Here is an 18,473-nt window from a genome sequence, read left to right on the forward strand (position 1 = left end):
TACCATCCTTATTTCAGACACTGTGATGTATCGGTATATTGTGATGTTTAGCTGGTGATAGACTGCGATGCTGAAAACCAGATTATCGCCCAGCCCGACTCCATACTATGTTTAGGATTGTTAAATTTCACTCAGAGCCCTTGGGTCTCTCCTCTAGCCTATGAAAATTAGAGCTCAACTCATCACTGTGTAATATTTTTAATTCAGCAATCGTGGATCATGTCATCAGCTGCTGTTCACATTTCAGCAAGTAATTCCGCCGGGCTCGCACAAGGCTCAGTATTACCGGACGTTTCTGTGCAAGGCTGCCATTTGTGGCATTGCCCTGATTTGCAGCAGGTATGCAAGAGTTAAAGAGACACGGCGAGCAAAATTCTGTTCTCATGGAAACCGGCATAAATCAGCAGAGACTTTGCTACTTACTATTGATCGGTCAGCACAGTGGAATGGGTCATTTCACTCACAACTAATTTCTCCGGATCCCCACCCAGCTCAGCAGGCCCCCAGCCTTTAGAAGATGATTTGCAAGAGGGTGCAACAAAAAATGGCAGAGAGCATGAGCAGAGAGCTCCTCAAATGCTGTTGTATATTTTTAGCATGATAGCCCCTCCACAAGGGGGATTTCTGAGAATCTTGAATGAGCTATTCTGAGCATCCTTCAAGTCGGTTCACTCTTGCAAATCATTACTCACGAGGATGCTCTGTATATTTGCAGTGTAACGCATTTGCAGCCTAACGCCGGATTGAGAGCCTTGCGTGAGTTTGCAGAAAAAGTATCGTCAGTGGCGAGATCAGCAATGATGCACAGGATTCCCCAAAAGACAGCCGGCCGATTTATGACCAATCTTCCCCAGGAAGCTGTGCTTGCCCTGGACTGGGCAGTGAACCCCCATGAACAGAGGCTTCATCCCACAACATGAACCAAGGCTGGGGTGCCATGGCAGGCAGACACGGGAGTTGGCAAGCAACCAAGGAAACGGGGGCAATTGGCAGGCCCCCAGCTGGCTCCTGCCCACTGGCCGGTGTGCCGGGTGATCTCCAGTCCTTGGTGCAGCCTCAGTGACCTGAGCTTCAGAAGCTGGGGCACGCAACTCAACAGAGTAAACGCTACACAACAGAAGTGGCAGGAGAAGTTGTGTGAGCATATTTACAAGCAGTTTATTCAGCATAAAGGTAAAGGTACCCCTGACCATTAGGTCCAGTCGTGGCTGACTCTGGGGTTGCGGCGCTCATCTCGCTTTATTGGCCAAGGGAGCCGGCGTACAACTTCCGGGTCATGTGGCCAGCATGACTAAGCCAGAGCAGCACACGGAAACGCCATTTACTTTCCCGCCGGAGCAGTACCTATTTACCTACTTGCACTCTTTTGTGCTTTCGAACTGCTAGGTTGGCAGGAGCAGGGACCAAGCAATGGGAGCTCACCCCATCGCGGGGATTCGAACCGCCGACCTTCTGATCGGCAAGTCCTAGGCTCTGTGGTTTAACCCACAGCGCCACCCACGTTCCTTATTCAGCATACAGCAGGACAAAAGGAAACATGTCTGATCCCTTTCGTGTCCAAAGCAAGACAGCAAAAGCAATACACAAATGGAAGTTCCCAGCAAGCTGTGCTGGAGTGTAAACAGGCATGTCACACACAACAACCATGCCTGTTCCTTAAGGTGGAATGGAATATCTCAACAATGGGTTCAAGCCAGGTTGATACAGAAGCTTGGAAAACCAAGACACAAGCTGAGAACTGGGAGTGTTTGTGCCGAGCACCTGTTTGCAAAGGGCTTGAGAACCTGGAATCCTGTTTCTGGAGTAAAAAGGGCAAAATGCATGAACCATTAGTTTATTCTTCCTTGACTTGTTTAAGGATCTCTGGAAGGGACTTCTTGACACTGAAGAAATACAGCGCTTGGCAAGCTTGTTTTCTCCTGCTCTGGAGACTCGAACCCGTTGCTTCAAGTCACAAGGAAGGAGATCCAACATCAGGAAGAACTTTCTGACAGGAAGAGCTGTTCGAGGGAGGAACGGTCTCCCTCGGGAGATGGTGGACTCTCCTTATCTGGAGGGTTTTAAGCAGAGGTTGGGTGGTCATCTGTCATGGGCGCTTGAGCTGAGACTCCTGCATTGCAGAGGGTTGGAATGGATTTCTCTCAGGGGTCTCTTTCAACTCTACAATTCTATGATGTGGAAAGGGCTGCTTGGATCAGGTCTGAAATGTCTTAATGGAATCAGGTGCCCCTCCAGGCAGCCTTGGGAATCAGGTCAGGAGTGTCGCCAGCTCCGCCTACGGGAACCCAAAATGGAGGTTTCCAAGGGGAAGTTGAGGTAGACCATACTGAAAGGGGGACTCAACCAAGAAAGGGGTTCTTTCTTTTCCTGGGCTTTTTTAAAACCACTGCCCCAAGTAATTGGACCCTAATAAATAGCTTTTCTTCACCCCACCCACTCTGTTACAGCTCCAAGACTGAGATTTAGAAGTTTCCTTTTTCTCCCCTCGTGTCCCACCTGGGGCAGATTTTCCTTGGAAGAGCTATGGAAGACATGGGCAGCCACCGACGCTGGTTACTAGCTCCCTCCCCTAAAAAAAAGAGGTGAAGATAGTTGGAGACCGAGACAGAGAAGTTAAGGGGTGGGATTGGGGGTTTTGAGCAACAGCCGCTTCCCTAGCGAGGAGTTTGGATTTGGATTTGATATCCCGCTTTATCACTACCCAAAGGAGTCTCAAAGCGGCTAACAATCTCATTTTCCCTTCCTCTCCCACAACAAACACTCTGTGAGGTGAGTGAGGCTGAGAGACTTCAGAGAAGTGTGACTAGCCCAAGGTCACCCAGCAGCTGCATGTGGAGGAGCGGAGACGCGAACCTGGTTCACCAGATTACGAGTCCACTGCTCTTAACCACTACACCACACTGGCTCTGCTCAAGTTCCAGCGGGACCTGCAAATTCTCAAACTTCTGCCATTGGGGAGCCATCCTGTGGCAGACCTAATCTCAGCTGGCAAAGGCTGAAACAGCAGTTTATTCCACGTGGGGAGGAAAAACAAGCTGGGTGCTTGGGGAGGGGGGGGGATGGCACAGTGCTGTGAAAGGAAGCGATTTTTTCACTGCTTGGGCAGGAGCTGGCGGGAGATGCTCAGGGAAGACTGACAATGTTGCCCGTCTGCTCTGAGGAAACTGCCCCCCCCGCTTAAGAAGCAGCGCCCCCAAAGGCTCCTGCCCTGGCTGGGAAGCGGAGGAAAATCTCACAGGGACGCCCAAATCCGAGCCTGAAAACATCCCTCGTCTGGTCAGTTCTAAGGGACTTTGCATTAAAGGAAACATGGATGACCAACTGGGAATCCTAGCAATTCTGCCCGGGCAAGCAGGGACTTTCCCCCCTGAATGAGTCCAAAGAGCCATAGACGCGGCCTGGTACCAGGAAGCGCTGCGTCCCAGAGGATAATGGACTTGTTGCCATGAGGGTAACAAGGCTAACGACGGCCAACGAACTCTTTAAAGCTCCCCTTGCCACTCCCGTTGATCCATCACACCATTTAAATGATCCAGGCTCCAGTGAAGAGAATTAGTTGGAATTGACCAAAAGTGGCCTGAAGAACGGAGGAAATAAAATCCATCCCGGCCTCAGTTAAGTAAGATGGTTTTCTTAGTGAGAGCATTTGCCTTTGTAGGGAAATGGAAGTGAGACATGGAAGTTGAAAACATTGCTTCGGGGGTCTCTTAAAAGGATTAGCTCATGTTCAATGAACAAAAAATAGTGTGCGCCACCCCACCCCCTTTGACTGGGGGGGGGGGGACAACAAGTGAATCGATCTGACCCAGTACTGCTTCTTCCAGTCTTCCAAAGACTGGAGGGAGAGACTGAGCTCCAATAAATGTGGTGCGAGATATGCGCGCACCCCCCATATTATGGGATTGCTGGCCAGGGAGGCCAGCCCTGCACCCCTGGCCTCACAGCTTGCCATCTGCACATTCACTTGCTAAGGCAGGAGGGGGCCCCACAGCTGTGCACTGAAGGCCCCCAAGTGATGGGAAACCCCGGGCCAATCTGGATCCCCCTCGAGGGTAGAGATGCTCAAGATGCGCAGGGCTCCTATGTGCAGCCACTGGGCGCACAACCGGAAGAATGAGGGTGCTAGTGCGCTGTACTCCTTATTTAGAACCAATCAGGTTGAGAAGACGGAGAAGCCAGCGAGGGGTCCTGCTCTCTTCTTGCTGGTGTAAAAATATTTTACAAAGCAAAGTAACTTACTGACTTCTTCTTTGGCGATCCCTCGTAGCAGAGTAAGATTGTCTTCCATAAACACGGTTTTAACAATGAGTCCGTAAGTGACTGTGGAGGCCAATTCTGGATCCACATGTCCTTCCACAGTGGAGAAATAGGTTTCCAGGCGGGAGTTGATCACGGTGTGGATTTGCCAAGCATGCCTTCCTCTTGGCATGTTTCTTACTTGTGTCCTGAGTTCGAGTGCCTTCAAAGCCCATGACACTTTTGGTAAAGGCTGTTCTCCAATTGGAGCACTCGCAGGCAAGTGTTTCCCAATTGTTGGTGTTTATACTACATTTTTAAGAGTTGCCTTGAGACAAACCTCTTTTGTTGACCACCAGCATTACACTTTGCATTTTTAATTTCGGAGTAGAGGAGTTGCTTTGGAGGACGATAATCAGGCATCTGCACAACATGACCAGTCCAACAAAGTTGAGGCTGAAGAATCATTGCTTCAACACTGGTGATCTTTCCTTCTTCCAGTACCCTGGCATTAGTTCACCACTGACTGTTTCATACAAAATCCAGAAGCACACCTCAAAGGACAGATTCAGGATGATGGCATTTCATGTTTTGTCCCTGTTCTGAGTCATCATTAATTTTGTTTTCATTATAATGGGCAGAATAGGCTTCTGCAGAATTACAAAGCCACATTTTGGACGCATGTCAGTAATCTCTCACCTACTTTTTAAAACCCACTTCTAGCTAAGCAAAAAACTCTTCAGCTCTCAGGATGGGTTGGGGAACCTCTTTTGTCTCCATGGCTTTATTCCTCCTTGGGCAACCTTCCTGAGGCTTTGTGACAGCGGTGGGGGGGACAGATGTCCAAAGGGCAAAAATGGTGGTGGTGGGGACACTTTCCCTTGCATGGCAGGTTGTGTTCCAGCCATGCAGAAACCCTAGATTTCTTCACCCCCCAGACCTCTCCACTTTCCCCAGTGGTGAGCAAGGGGCAGCAGAAAAGATCAAGGAAACATTTCCGCCAGGCAAAAGCACTCTGCAGATGTGGCCGGGGGGTGGTGGTCCCCGACTCCCGAGGGCCAAACGGGGAGGAGGACATTCAGGAAAACACTCCCATTGCTAACTCGCTGCTATAAAAAGAGAAGGAAGCGCCCGTGTTTTTAATTTTACAAACGCTTAATCAATGGGATAAGGCTACTTCTGAGCTCACTTGAGTTTTGTGAACAGATAGCAAACTCATGTGTCCGTTGTGCAATCTAAGCTGGTCACGGTGAACAAGCCCATCTCCATTTAGTCAGTCCAGATATGAACGGAGCTGTTGGCCTTCCCACCAAACCTCTGCGATTATTTAGGAAAATAAATGTGTCATTTAGGAAAAGTTCTAAATGACGGCAGCTTTCTGTGTCATCCAAACTGGGAAGCCACAGTGCCCTGGTTGTGAGAAGGGCACCGTAAATGGACAAAGTCAGAATCTTGGCTTCCTGAGCCACAGGGTGGATAAAAATCAATGATTTTTTTTAATTGGTTTTTTAAATTTTAATCAGATTTCTTTTATTTAAATTGGATTTTTAAAATAAAATGCTTTGGGGGGAATAATCTTTCTAAAGATAGTTTTCTATTTAAGTTACGTTAGAGTCCAAAGGCTATTCAACAGGAAATAAGGATTTTTTAAAGTTTTTCATGTGTGCTAAAACTCAGTCTAAATTTTTTATTTCAAAAATCGTTTAGCCACATCAGTTAACATACATGGATCCATATGCTATACCATTATTGTTTTAGTTAAGTAAACTGTTTAAATTGTCATTAAGGAAATGATTATTTTCCTCCTTCCAATAAAGCACAGCAGAAAAGTTGTCCAAATATAAACACAGTTAACTTATCAAACCTCACAACAATTTTATAATTATCGTTCCATGTATTTCTAATAGTATAACCAAATCAGTAATTTTTGATGTAACTGTAAAAACTACCCTGAAAACTTATTATTCCAAAATGAAACTTTCATCTGGTTGTAAATATTAAGATATTAAATATTAAGATATTGTAAATATTAAGCAATAAATGAGTCTTTCTCTTAAAAAAACTATTTAAATCAAGTCTTACTGACTAGTGATTTAAATCGATTTGATTTAAATCAAATCCACCTTGCTGAGCCATAATACAACTCTGCAAATGGTGCCATCACGAGGAAGCAAGACCAGAGAATACCCCAGGGACATCTCACATTTCCTGACATTGCAAGGAGAGAAACTCCTGCAGAGATGAATATGACCCCGTCTTTCAGCGGGGACAATGTCTTGCAGGGTGTCCCTTCTCAAACTTGTAGACCAGGTGTAGTCAACCTTTCTATACCTACTGCCCACTATTTATCTACTTGCACTTTGACGTGATTTCGAACTGCTAGACTGGCAGGAGCAGGGACCGAGCAACAGGAGCTCACCCCGTCGCAGGGATTTGAACCGCTGACCTTCTGATCGGCAAGCCCACGAGGCTCAATGGTTTAACCCACAGCGCCACTCGCGTCCTTATGTCTGTAAGTAGTGGGTAAATAAATAGTAGATTAGCTCTACGATGTCTCATGCTTCTTGCTGTCATATGCCAGAAGCTTAGTGTGCATACATCATTATGATGTATGTCATTAGAAGCGCACTGGAATGGAGATGCCTTTTCCAGAGCTGTGCCTATCGGAGGATGCTTGGAGTTCTGGGGGCTTGCAGGCACCCCAGGGAGTTTTCCCAACACCCCTACATCTTCCAATGAGCTCCCCTTAAGAAGTTATCTGTTTTGATGCTCTGTCTGGGGACCAGATAACAGGATCAGAATTTCAATATGCACAAAGCCACAAGGGGACACTATTTGTGTGCTATTTCTCAAAACACTCATCTCTCTCATTAAGGGGCTCATATTCACAATCCAGCCGCTCTTACTTGAGTTTGACAAGTTGTGCAATGCAGATAGGTATCACTGAACCCTTTCTAGAGGAATAAACTTCTATGTTGCTTCCAAGGGGGATAAACAAATTCATTAACAAATTAATCACAGCAAGGAACATAGAAGTTGGGCAGGATATTCTGCAAGTCGGTTTAAGATAAACTTGGATCACACACCAATGTAGGCTATATGCAAAATCCAAAATATTTCTGATGGTCTGCTTATGTCGGGCAAAAAGGATTTTGAATACAAATTTTATGTTTCCCACCTTACACGTAAAATTTGGAATATTCTCATCTATAAGCAGATTTTACTAACGTTTTCATGTTATGGTTGCAAAATTGTCCATATCATTCATATAAAAAATGTGCTATCTAGGCAGGCTTCAGAAAATATTTAAACAAAAGACTGTTCTTCCAAGATGTCACTGAACTAGTATGTGGCTCAGTAAACCAGGGTTTTCCAAACTTGGGTCTCCAGCAATTTTTGAACTACAACTCCCATCATCCCTAGCTAGCAGGACCAGCGGTCAGGGATGATGGGAGTTGTAGTCCCCAAACAGGGGAAGACCCAAGTTTGGGAAACCCTGCGATAAACCAAAGTGATGAAAATGAGCCAGCCTCATCCCAGGGAGTCAGTGTGGTGTAGTGGTTAAGAGCAGTGGACTTGTAATCTGGTGAACCAGGTTCGATTCCCTGCTCCTCCACATGCAGCTGCTGGGTGACCTTGGGCTAGTCACGCTTCTCTGAAGTCTCTCAACCTCACTCACCTCACAGAGTGTTTGTGGTGGGGTTGGAAGGGAAAAAGGGATTGTTAGTCGCTTTGAGACTCCTTCGGGTAGTGATAAAGCGGGATATCAAATCCAAACTCTTCTTCTTCTTCTCTGCGCTGTGGTCATGAGAAAGAGCTTAGAAGCCTTTGCTTCCATTTTTGATTAACCACAACTTGACATGCCATCTGAATCCAAAAAGCTGAGCTGTTCTTCAGTACAATTTTCCTTAAACCAGTGGTGTCCAAACCTTTTTCAAAGAGGGCCAGATCTGAGGAATTGAAGGGTTGCGAGGGCCGACCAAACGGCCAACCAAAGTTGTTAACCTTTTTTTTAGGACTGAAGTTGTTGCGGTTTTTTTTTTTTAAGGATTGAAGCTGTTGAGATTTTCTTAGGATTTTACCCCAGGAAATAAACTGCCACAGGGACTGGATTAAACCGACCGGCGGGCCGGATTAGGCCCCTGAAATGGACTTTGGACATGCCTACCTTAAACATTTCAACAAGCTGTAGTAAAGATAAACCACAGTTTAAGGTTTGGACAGCACCTGATACAGTGGTCCAGGGCTGGTCTGCCCATCTTGCTTGGGGAGGCAGTTGGGCGACGGCTGGGAGGGGGGCAGATCCAGCCCCCCAGGAGCTCGGAATGCTTGCCCCCCGCTACCTGGGAAGAGTGGGACTGCCACGGCCCCCTTCAGTGTGCCAGGGCTTCCCTCGGACATTCACAGTCCCTTCAGGCGATGGAGAGATGCTGGAGGAGCGCCATTTTTTGTTTTGACTCAAGCCACGAAGTGTATTGGGCCAGCTCTGCTGCGGTTCATTGGAACCAGGACTGAAAGCATCCCATCTCTGCCTCACAGCCACCATGGCTGAGCCCGTGGGAAGTTTAGCATGGCGTCTCCATGCAGCCATGATCTGAACACCAAATCTGGAACACATTATCCTACACAAGAGAAAACTGGGTTTCTGCTTTTAAAACGTCCTAGTTTTAGTACCGGCAATCTTTAGAAACGTTAAACTGTGTGTGAGCCTCATGAAACTCGATAAGTTTGAGCCACCATGCAGAAGCGAATTCTGCCTTGATGCTAACGTCGAAGAGAGACAACTTCATGTCTTTAAAAGGCACCACCCTTGTCATTTGCACTGCATAAAGAAAAGGAACAGGAACAGGAACAGGAAGTGTGTATACTCATAGGAAGAAGTATTTTAGAAGTGGAAGAAGTGGGTAAAGCAAAGACTTACTTTTTAATATAAATACTAAATACCTCAAACACTTCTAAGGATATTCAAAACACTTTCGTTTTACTAGATGCAACGGATGCTGAATGTCACACTGCTGTCCACCCCAGAGAACTAAAGAATAGTTATGCTCCAGGAATGTATTTTAGCCAGAAACCGATACTTTTGCAAACAAAGCTGTGAGGAACCTTTGTCCTGTAAGTGGCACTTATCAGATCCACTTCCCTGGATATAAACCACTCTGGCTAAACGTGCATTGGATTGTAATGTCAGAATAACAGAAATTGGAGATACCATCTTCAGCGCTGCCAATATCTCTTTTTAAAAATCTTTCTGAAACTGCACTACTAAAATATCTTGCTGGAGTAGATGACATGGTTTGTCAAATGAATGGGAGCTTTCCCCAAGATATTGAAGACCCTTGTAGATGTTGTGAATGGCACCCCTAACTGTCAAACCCAACTCCTATCCTTACTACCTAATGCATTTTCCCATCACGGCTCAGGACCGCAATACCTTAAGGACCACCTCTCTCCATATGAACCTACCCGTACCCTGAGATCATCTTCTGAGGCCCTCCTTTGTGTGCCTTCTCCTTGAGAGGTCTGGAGGGTGGCAACACCAGAACAGGGCCTTCTCTGCAGTGGCTTCCTATCTGTGGAATGTTCTCCCCACGAAGTTCGCCTGGCGCCTTCATTATACACCTTTAGGCGCCAGGCAAAAACGTTCCTTTTTAACCAGGCCTTTGGTTGATTTGATTGACATCCTATGCCCTTTTAAAATGTGGGTTTTGGGGGGAGGGTGGGAATTGGATTCTTGTTTTTATTTTGATTACTGTATTTTTCGCTCTATAAGACGCACTTTTCCCCTCCTAAAAAGTGAAGGGAAATGTGTGTGCGTCTTATGGAGCGAATGCAGGTGGGAGGCTCTGCTCAGCGCTCCCTTTAAAGAGCCACATGGAGCGTGTGTGAGGCTCTTGGGGGCTTTTCCCCTAGGAGGGAGAAGAGCAGCCCCCAAGAGCCACACACACGCTCCGCTCGCTCATTAAAAGGAGCGCGGCTCTTGGGGGAGCCTTCATCCCGCTGCCCTGAAGAGGCTTCACGTGGCTATCCCAGCAGCCAGATCCTTCTTGCTGTTCTGGCTTCCGGGATTCAGAATATTTTTTTTCTTGTTTTCCTCCTCCAAAAACTAGGTGCGTCTTATGGTCTGGTGCGTCTTATAGAGCGAAAAATACGGTTTATGTTTTGTGGGTTTATATTTGGATTTTGTTCTGTGAACCGCCCCGAGACCTCCACGTATAGGGCAGCAAATAAATAAATAAGTAAAATAATCACTCTGTGCAAGAAGGAGAGTAATTCCATATTGCCCCTAGTTTCTGCTGAAAACATACTATTAATTCTGCCATCCTCTTGGGAGGGATGGAGCCAGAAGGCGATGCTGGGACACCCCTGCACTGCTCAGGGCTAGAAACTGAGATAGGAAAGCTAGGAGCTCAAGGGCACCTTAAACCAGGTTATGGGCACAACAACGAAATGTCCAGGCACACTTTTTATAACAAGAATACAAAGCTGAAAATGAATGGACTGCAGCTAAAATATCATGTTCATTTTTCACACAGTCTGGTCCTTCCCCTGCCCACCTCCGTAATATTCTTAAGAGGGTCTCTTCTCCAGTCTTCAAAGAGTAGCTGGAAGTGGGGAGGCTCCTCTTTTCCTTCCACTCTGCAGTTTCAATCTGAAATCTTAGGTGCAGGATTGCGCCCAGAGCTCAGAAACCGCTCACTTTGAATGAAATTCCCCGCCGCAAAATGCGCCTGGAACAACGGGAGTTTCGAACATCGGTTCTGCTCCATGGCTTCTGGGTTCCATCTTGTCCCCAAGTGCTTTTTAATTACTACATGAAGCTGTTGAGAAGGAATTTGGAGGTTTGGGCAAGGTGGAATCAGATGACAGGCTGTTCATTTCCTCTCCTAGTCCCTGGGATGCTGTGAAAGCGCTGAATAGATGTGTGGAGGAACTGTGGTTTTTTTATGTTACTATTTTACATTTATATCCTACTTTTAAAACATGGCAGTTTTGTTGGTTCGCTGCCATGGGAGAGCTTTTCTGCCCTGAAAAGTGGCATGAAATAGTTCAATAAATGATGCATTTAATACTGACACATAAGAATAATACATGTGTGCATATAAAATACACCTATTTTCGAGCAAGTAAGTCTTTACAAAGAAAACAAGGAACTGACGTAGGTAAATATGAGCTCACCTGTCTTTGTAATTGATAACAGTATCAATGATGGCATTCATCTGCTTTGTCAGCTTAGGAGGGTTAGGTGACAATTTCTCCGCCGGCGGCCTTCCTCTCCTCTTTTTCGCCTTCTCTCCATCCTCTTTGCCCGAATCTTTGTCTACATTTCTCCTCCTTTTCCGCTTCTTAAGCCGAACTTCTTCTTCCATTTCCTCCAAGTTGCCGTCTTCGATTGCCTTAATTGGGAAAGACCAAAAAATTATTTGCAAAATTGAAGACGCCAATGGATGCTATATATTATAACCTCTGCAAGGTGCAGACAATTTTGAAGGATAAAATGAATCAATCCAGAAGCAGAAGTCCAAATATAAATATTAGGGGAAATCAGCGGCGCTAAACGTAAAACCAAAGTAACAATTTTGTCGGAGTAATCCATTCAACTGTAGAGTGTTAAGGCCACACCCCAAAAAAGGCCATTGAAGCTCCAACTGTCTCCATGCACACTCAATGAATGATCAATATATTTTAATATGTCCATTCATACATCATTTTCAATACATATTTATAGACAAAGCAAACATTAAAAAGGGCGGGGAATTCTCTTCAAAACACATTCACCCGCATACATTATATGAATTCCCCTTTTTGAACAAAGAAGTAACAAACCAGATTCTTTCAATTAGAAATTTTCAAACAGAATTTTCAAATCAGTTCAAATTACACACCTAAAACGCCACGAATGCAATATTCAGCTAAGGTCTTGACCACTGACAATGCAGAAGTGTTGGACAACACATTGTTGTGCAGCAAAGAATATTGGCACTGTGGGGTGAGGAAAATGACACCACGCAAACACAAATCAAACAACATTCACTAGTTCAAAATTTACCTGCAAATGTGTGCTGTGAACCTCAGGCAGCAGCACTATGCAGTGAGAGGGTGGAAATTGCTACAAAAACAAACCTGTTTTAAAGGAAATCTGTCCACACTGTCTAAGAAATCCATGTGTGACAATCACAGAAGCTGAACTTTCTTTGGTTTAAGAAAACAGAAGAAAAAGCCCAGAGATGTGGGACGGTTTAGTCTTCCAGGATATGAAAATGACAAAGGTATTAGAGGGAAGAAAGAAAAATTCCTGATTTTTAAAAATAAATCACCTCCGTTTTTGTGCTGAAGGCTTTCTCAAAACACCAATGTTGACATTGTCCCTGTTGCTTTCCTGTGCTCCCTGCAACACATGCACATGATAATCAATCCTTTTTCTCAGAGCTGAAAGAGCTCTAATCATCAGGCAATTACCTTCATTTTTCCACAGCACCAAACATGGCTAATATTTATGAACATGTGAGTGCAACAATCAATACACAAAGAGTGATTGCAGCCCAGGCACAATTTCTTTCACTTGGGCGCAACGTCTCTCTCGCCAAAACGTTTTGTGTGCACAAAACCTGGTGCACCACACAAAGCAGGCGGGCATGTCAGAGACGCAGAACAACCTGCTTCCTATTCATCTTGCAATGTGGAAACCCACAGACGAACATGAATGCACACACAATCCAGAGGGAGTGCCTGGGAGCCAGGCCTGAATCATCAAAAGACAATTTCCATCCTGCTTCCACTGCCTTCGGAGAAGGAGCTGGAGATCGGATGAGTTAGGAAGGAGGAGGAGGAGGAAGGAAGAAGGAAGGAAGGAGCAGAAAAAGAAGAGGAAGAAGAAGGGGAAAAAAAAAGAATTATCTGCACACAAATTCATGAATATTCATTTGGCTCAAGCAGGACACCCCGGTGCACACATACCAGCAGCTAGCGGAGATTTAAGCAAAGGCAACTGTTCTGCAAATCTCGGAGGCTCATCGTAAATGCAGCATGCAAGGCTGTCAACAGTTAATGCCATTGCTCCCCTTAATCCCTCGTTTGTGCACGGAAAACGCGGCAGCAACACACACCGGCCTGGGATGCGGCGCACACCTAGGCATTCCCGGGATGCCGCTCGACTGAATCTCCACGACAGCAAGGAAAAAGGATATTTACCTTACCACTATCAGCAGCAGGCCGGCTATCGGAAATCACAGTTAGTGGGGATAAAATTAACAAGCCAGCAAAGCAGCGAGCTGCTAGTCTCTTCATCAGCTGATCAGGGGGGAAAAGAGAGCCCGGGAAAGGCTATGTTTTCATACACAAGTAATTTTATTTTACGGAAAATGCAATCCTGAGAGGGTTGTAGGGGCTGAATTCTGCTGTTTCATTCTACCTTCCACAAGGCCTGCAGCCTCCTTCCTCCAGCCTGATTTAATATTGACAAGTACTTATCATATTTCCCCCTTATTATTCCAGGAACTCAAATCAGGAATTATTATTATTATTTTCTTTGGAAGGGGGGGAGGGCAGTTTCCCGGAAGCTTTTTAATTACAGTACATTAATATTTTTTAAAATCCAAGGGATATAAACACACGCTTTTTTTAAAAAAAGCAAAATAGAGAGGCGTGCGTTTTAAAGCTGCACCACACACACAAAGATGCTTCATTGTTCTCTTAAATTTGGAGATGCAGGGATTGCTAAAAACAGCAGCACTTCGAAAATCTTCCTGATTTAACATGCCTTTGAGACAAAAGCGTAAGGAACGAAATATTTCTGTTTTTAGCATGTGCAAAATACAACATACTCAAATCCCACTGCCACCCTCTCATGCTCTCAGGTGCCACACCTAAAAGGCTGCTTGGATTTGCTGATGGCTAGCAAGATTTCAAAAGGGATCTGAATAAAAATGATATTGCAGCAGATTATATCATTTTCACCCGGCTGATATATGCATATTAGAATTTATGAGTTCTATAAATTTGTGGGTAGCATATGGATACTGACCATTCTTTTGTGATGACTTCCCAATAATTTAAATTTAACCTCTTAATCCCAGAAGCTGGTATTCTGCATTCTATTGACAATCCATGGAAATTAACACTATTTTAATCAGATCAAAGATTTCTAGTACCAAATACTCAATCCAGTTATAGGTCAAGCCTAACTTGAATTTATTAATGGCATATTTGTTACAGAAGTCAAGTTCGCTTTCTAAAAAAGCGAAAATACAACCGAGCATTACCATTCTTAATCACGTGATAATTTCATATATTATGTTGCTTAGAGAATGGTTATTCAACAAGCAGGGCTCCCAAGAACTTTGTCTAATTTTATTCCTCAGGGTCATTTTGATTTTTGGCCTCTGGAACTGAAATATCTTGGGGGGCGGGTCCTCTGGTCACAAAAGACAATGGATACAAAAACATGATTACCTTTGATTCCCTACAAACCTTGGCTTTGGTCCACAAACAAATTTAAACGCATCTTTATTTACAAACACCCACACAAAACACAGTCTGAGCACTCCAAACCACCAATAACTCCCACACCCGAAAACACCGAAATTGCAGAGTTTAAAACTCATACGACCCTATTTTAATCAACTTAGCACCTATTACTCCACAATAAAAAAAGGAAAAAAGAGATTTTATACCAGTAGCACAATTTGGTTGCAAAAGGGGGTTGGGATAAAGTTTGGGGACAAGATATGAACAGGTCCTTTGTCCACAAATGCAAGCAAACTGGGAACTCTCCAATTTGCCATTGTTTTCTGTGTTGTCTGAACTGGGAAACTGGGGAAACCAACTTTGGAACAAGCCACAGTATTAAAACACGGGTCTGAGGTTGGTTTAGTATCCTGAAAAAGCATAATTTTCCAGTTTGGGGTGAAATGGTCTACTTGAGCTTCCACGGGAGAAGCAAAAGGCTTGTTCCCATCTCAGCTTCCGGAGACACTCGTCTTAAGCCGCATTTCCTTACCAGCTGAACATTTTGCCCAGAATTAACCCAAGGAGGTCGTGGAATTTAAAAGGATGGGGGGAAAGGCAAGTGTGTTTGGAAGATGACCAAGGACGTTTCAAGCTCTAGGACAGTGATGGCGAACCTTGTAGAGACCGAGTACCCAAACTACAAGCCAAAACCCACTTACTGTATTTTTAGCTCCATAAGACGCACTTTCCCCCTCTTAAAATCTAAGGGGAAATGTCTGTGCGTCTTATGGAGCGAATGTGTGGTCCCTGGGGCTGGGGGCAGGGAACCCGGGCTTCCCCCGCCAGCCCCGACAAGCTCTTTGGGGCTGGGGGAAAGCCCGACATCTCCCACCGTCAGCCCCACAAGCTCTGGGAGCAGCGGGAAAGCTGCACAACGCCTTTCCGCTGCTCCCCAACCTGCTCTTTGGGGCTGGCGGTGGGGGAAAGCCAGGCTTCCCCCCACCGCCAGCCCCACAAGCTCCTGAGCAGCTCTGGGGTAGTCCGCGAAGCCTCCGCAGGGCAGCGGGGAGCCTTCATCCCGCTGCCCTGGGGAGGCTTCGCGCGGCTATCCCTGGCTTTTGCAGGAGGTGGGGGATGGAACAGAGCGAGGCTCTCTCCCTTCCCCCACCTCCCGCAAAAGGCCCCAAGAGCCACATATATTTTTTTCTTGAATTCCCCCCCCCCCAAAGTAGGTGTGCCTTATGGTCAGGTGCACCTTATGGAGCGAAAAATACGGTATTTATCGCGAAGTGCCAACACGGCAATTTAACCTGTATATCTCATTTTTTCTGTCTGTTTCACATTTCTTCTTTATGACTGCTGTTGTAATAAATAATCCTTCATAAAAGTTATTGCATTATATTCTTCATTAAATTATCTTTCCACTGATACATAATTTTGTGGTATAAACCAGTGCTTTTATTCTATTTTTTTTTTTAGGGTACTCTCATTTTGACTAAAAAAAAATCAGCACCGGGGGGAGACAAATACAGTTCAAATTGGCATGTGCGGCATAGGTTTGCCACCACTGCTCTAGGAAGAACTACTCCTTGCAGTATTTTCCAAAGGCTGCCCACCTCGGAGGAACATCTCTCCCAGGGCATGTCCAAAGCACTGGTCCTGACCAGGACAACCTCTGCACCATGAAAAGTCCAGGGAGTTCTCCTTCATGTTATCTGTATGGACGGGAGGAAACGAAGGCAAGATCCCAACAGCAAAGAATCAACCAATGGAAAGCCGGGGCGATTTCACGTCTCATTCCCACATTATAGAAAAACCCAGACAGAAGGGAATTGTGTACCGCCATGAGATCTCCAGGTATAGGGCGGTATATAAATTCAACAAATAAAATAAAATAAACCTTCCAGCCTTTCTGGGATGTTATTTCATCAACCTCTAACACAGATGTGCAGCTGTACCGGGGTAACTGCAACCGGTTGCAGAAATCGCAATGCCTTCCGTCCGTGAGCTTAAGCCGAGGTTGTCTGGCAACTGAGCCAGGGTTAGCAATACACACCTGAGGCAAGGGGAGGAAACTGCTTCAGGTGGCCAGGATCCACAGGGGCAGCAGATCTGGCCTCTAAGGAATGCATTGCTTGCTACTACTGCTGCTGCTGCAGCCAAACCTGCCGCACTCCCCTTGGCGGCTGATCTGCCACGTCCTCAGCGGCACCCCTTCGCCACGCTGCCTCTGCAGCGGCCTCTTGGTGAAAGGGAGGGGCTGCTGACCTTCTCCTCTCCCCCCTGTTTCTGATGCAGATATTCACTCCCTGCTTATTCCCTAGCAGGGTTTGGGTTGGCACTATTTCGTGGTTTGCACCAAGTGGCAAGATGCAATGGGCTGGCCCTGACCTAGAGACTCATCACCGGACAGGAGCAAGGAGCCATTGCCCGGGGATGTGGGGAGTTTGGGTTCGCCCCCAGAGGTTCCTAAAAGGCACAAAGAGAGTATGAGGTGCAATGCATGGAAAGCCACCTCAGTGCATACCTAAAATTACGCTCTCAAAATGAAACTCACCCCAGTTAGCATTCTCTCTTGGGCACTTTTAAAGGACTGGTGTAGCAATTATTCACCTACTTGTATTTAATCTATAGCAGAAGCCCAAATAGGATATGCATGTTTCTACTAGATAAATAAGCTTCTTAGAATGTAGTTTTCTGAAAAAGTAAAAGCAGCCATATTCTACTTGCAAGTCAAAAAGTAGGGAAAGATAAGAGATTATAGTTCTTTGAACATAGTTATGGAAACCACTGGAGTTTTCAAAGGGCCATAACACTCCTGATTACCTACGGGATCACATCCCTTGCCCCTCCCCCCATCTGCCAAGCAGAAATTGCCCCCTGCCCTTTTTGCAAAGGGATAACCAAGGTTAAGGGACACGGGTGGTGCTGTGAGTTAAACCACAGAACTTAGGACTTGCCGATCAGAAGGTCGGCGGTTCAATCCCTGTGACGGGGTGAGCTTCCGTTGCTTGGTCCCTGCTCCTGCCAACCTAGCAGTTTGAAAGCACACCAAAGTGCAAGTAGATAAATAGGTACCACTCCGGTGGGAAGGTAAACAGCATTTCCGTGTGCTGCTCTGGTTTGCCAGAAGCAGCTTAGTCATGCTGGCCACATGACCCGGAAGCTGTATGCTGGCTCCCTTGGCCAGTAAAGCGAGATGAGTGCCGCAACCCCAGAGTTGGCAACGACTGGACCTAATGGTCAGGGGTCCCTTTACCTTTAATGTGACCATACACTGTGCTGACCCAGGGCTAAAACAAACCTAACAGATGCTGGCAGATTGCTGGATTCTTGCAATCATTTTTTGCTCCTAATTTTTATAAGGCCATACTGCTGGTCTTAATTTTAAACGTTACTGAAACATACTAGTTAATACCAGAAGCATTCTTCCTTTTAAAAGTTACTTCAAATAAAATTTATTCCAGCTGAAATTGTTCTAAAACAGCAGCTTGGGTGTTCAAAATGTCACAAATGAAGAATTGCCTTTGCCTTCTTTCTTACCCTCCTATGAACAGAAGCGAACAGACTCCACCATTGAGAAAATAGCAACTTGCGGCCGTAACCCACCTTCCAAGCAGTAAAAGTAAATCATTATTGAATTTTCAACTGACTGACAGCTTAGTGGCCAAGTAAAATAAAACTGGCCTTGTAAGATTATAATGTTTTGAGACAGAAGGGGTATTTATGAAGCAGTGCTTTTTCCTTGCTTGGTAATGTTGTTTTGAAAGAAAAGGGTGGCGAAGGGG

At 45.5% G+C, this 18,473-nt stretch overlaps 1 protein-coding gene across 8 annotated transcripts in view; it reads right to left on the reverse strand.

Moving 5' to 3' along the window:
* SMARCA2 (SWI/SNF related BAF chromatin remodeling complex subunit ATPase 2) overlaps positions 1-18,473 on the reverse strand; it is a 128,355-nt gene that overhangs the window by 16,040 nt on the left and 93,842 nt on the right. For 6 of the 8 annotated variants that reach the window (XM_081893720.1, XM_081893722.1, XM_081893719.1 and 3 more), the window contains one exon: positions 11,416-11,633. In XM_081893720.1, the coding sequence (XP_081749846.1) occupies positions 11,416-11,633 (218 nt within the window). Of the gene's footprint in view, positions 1-11,415; positions 11,634-12,696; positions 12,718-13,428; positions 13,540-18,473 lie in introns of those variants that run through there. The other 2 variants (XM_081893725.1, XM_081893726.1) reach the window with 2 other exon arrangements.

This window comes from Podarcis melisellensis (assembly GCF_964234715.1).
Source record: "Podarcis melisellensis genome assembly, chromosome: 17".
Lineage (NCBI taxonomy): Eukaryota > Metazoa > Chordata > Lepidosauria > Squamata > Lacertidae > Podarcis > Podarcis melisellensis.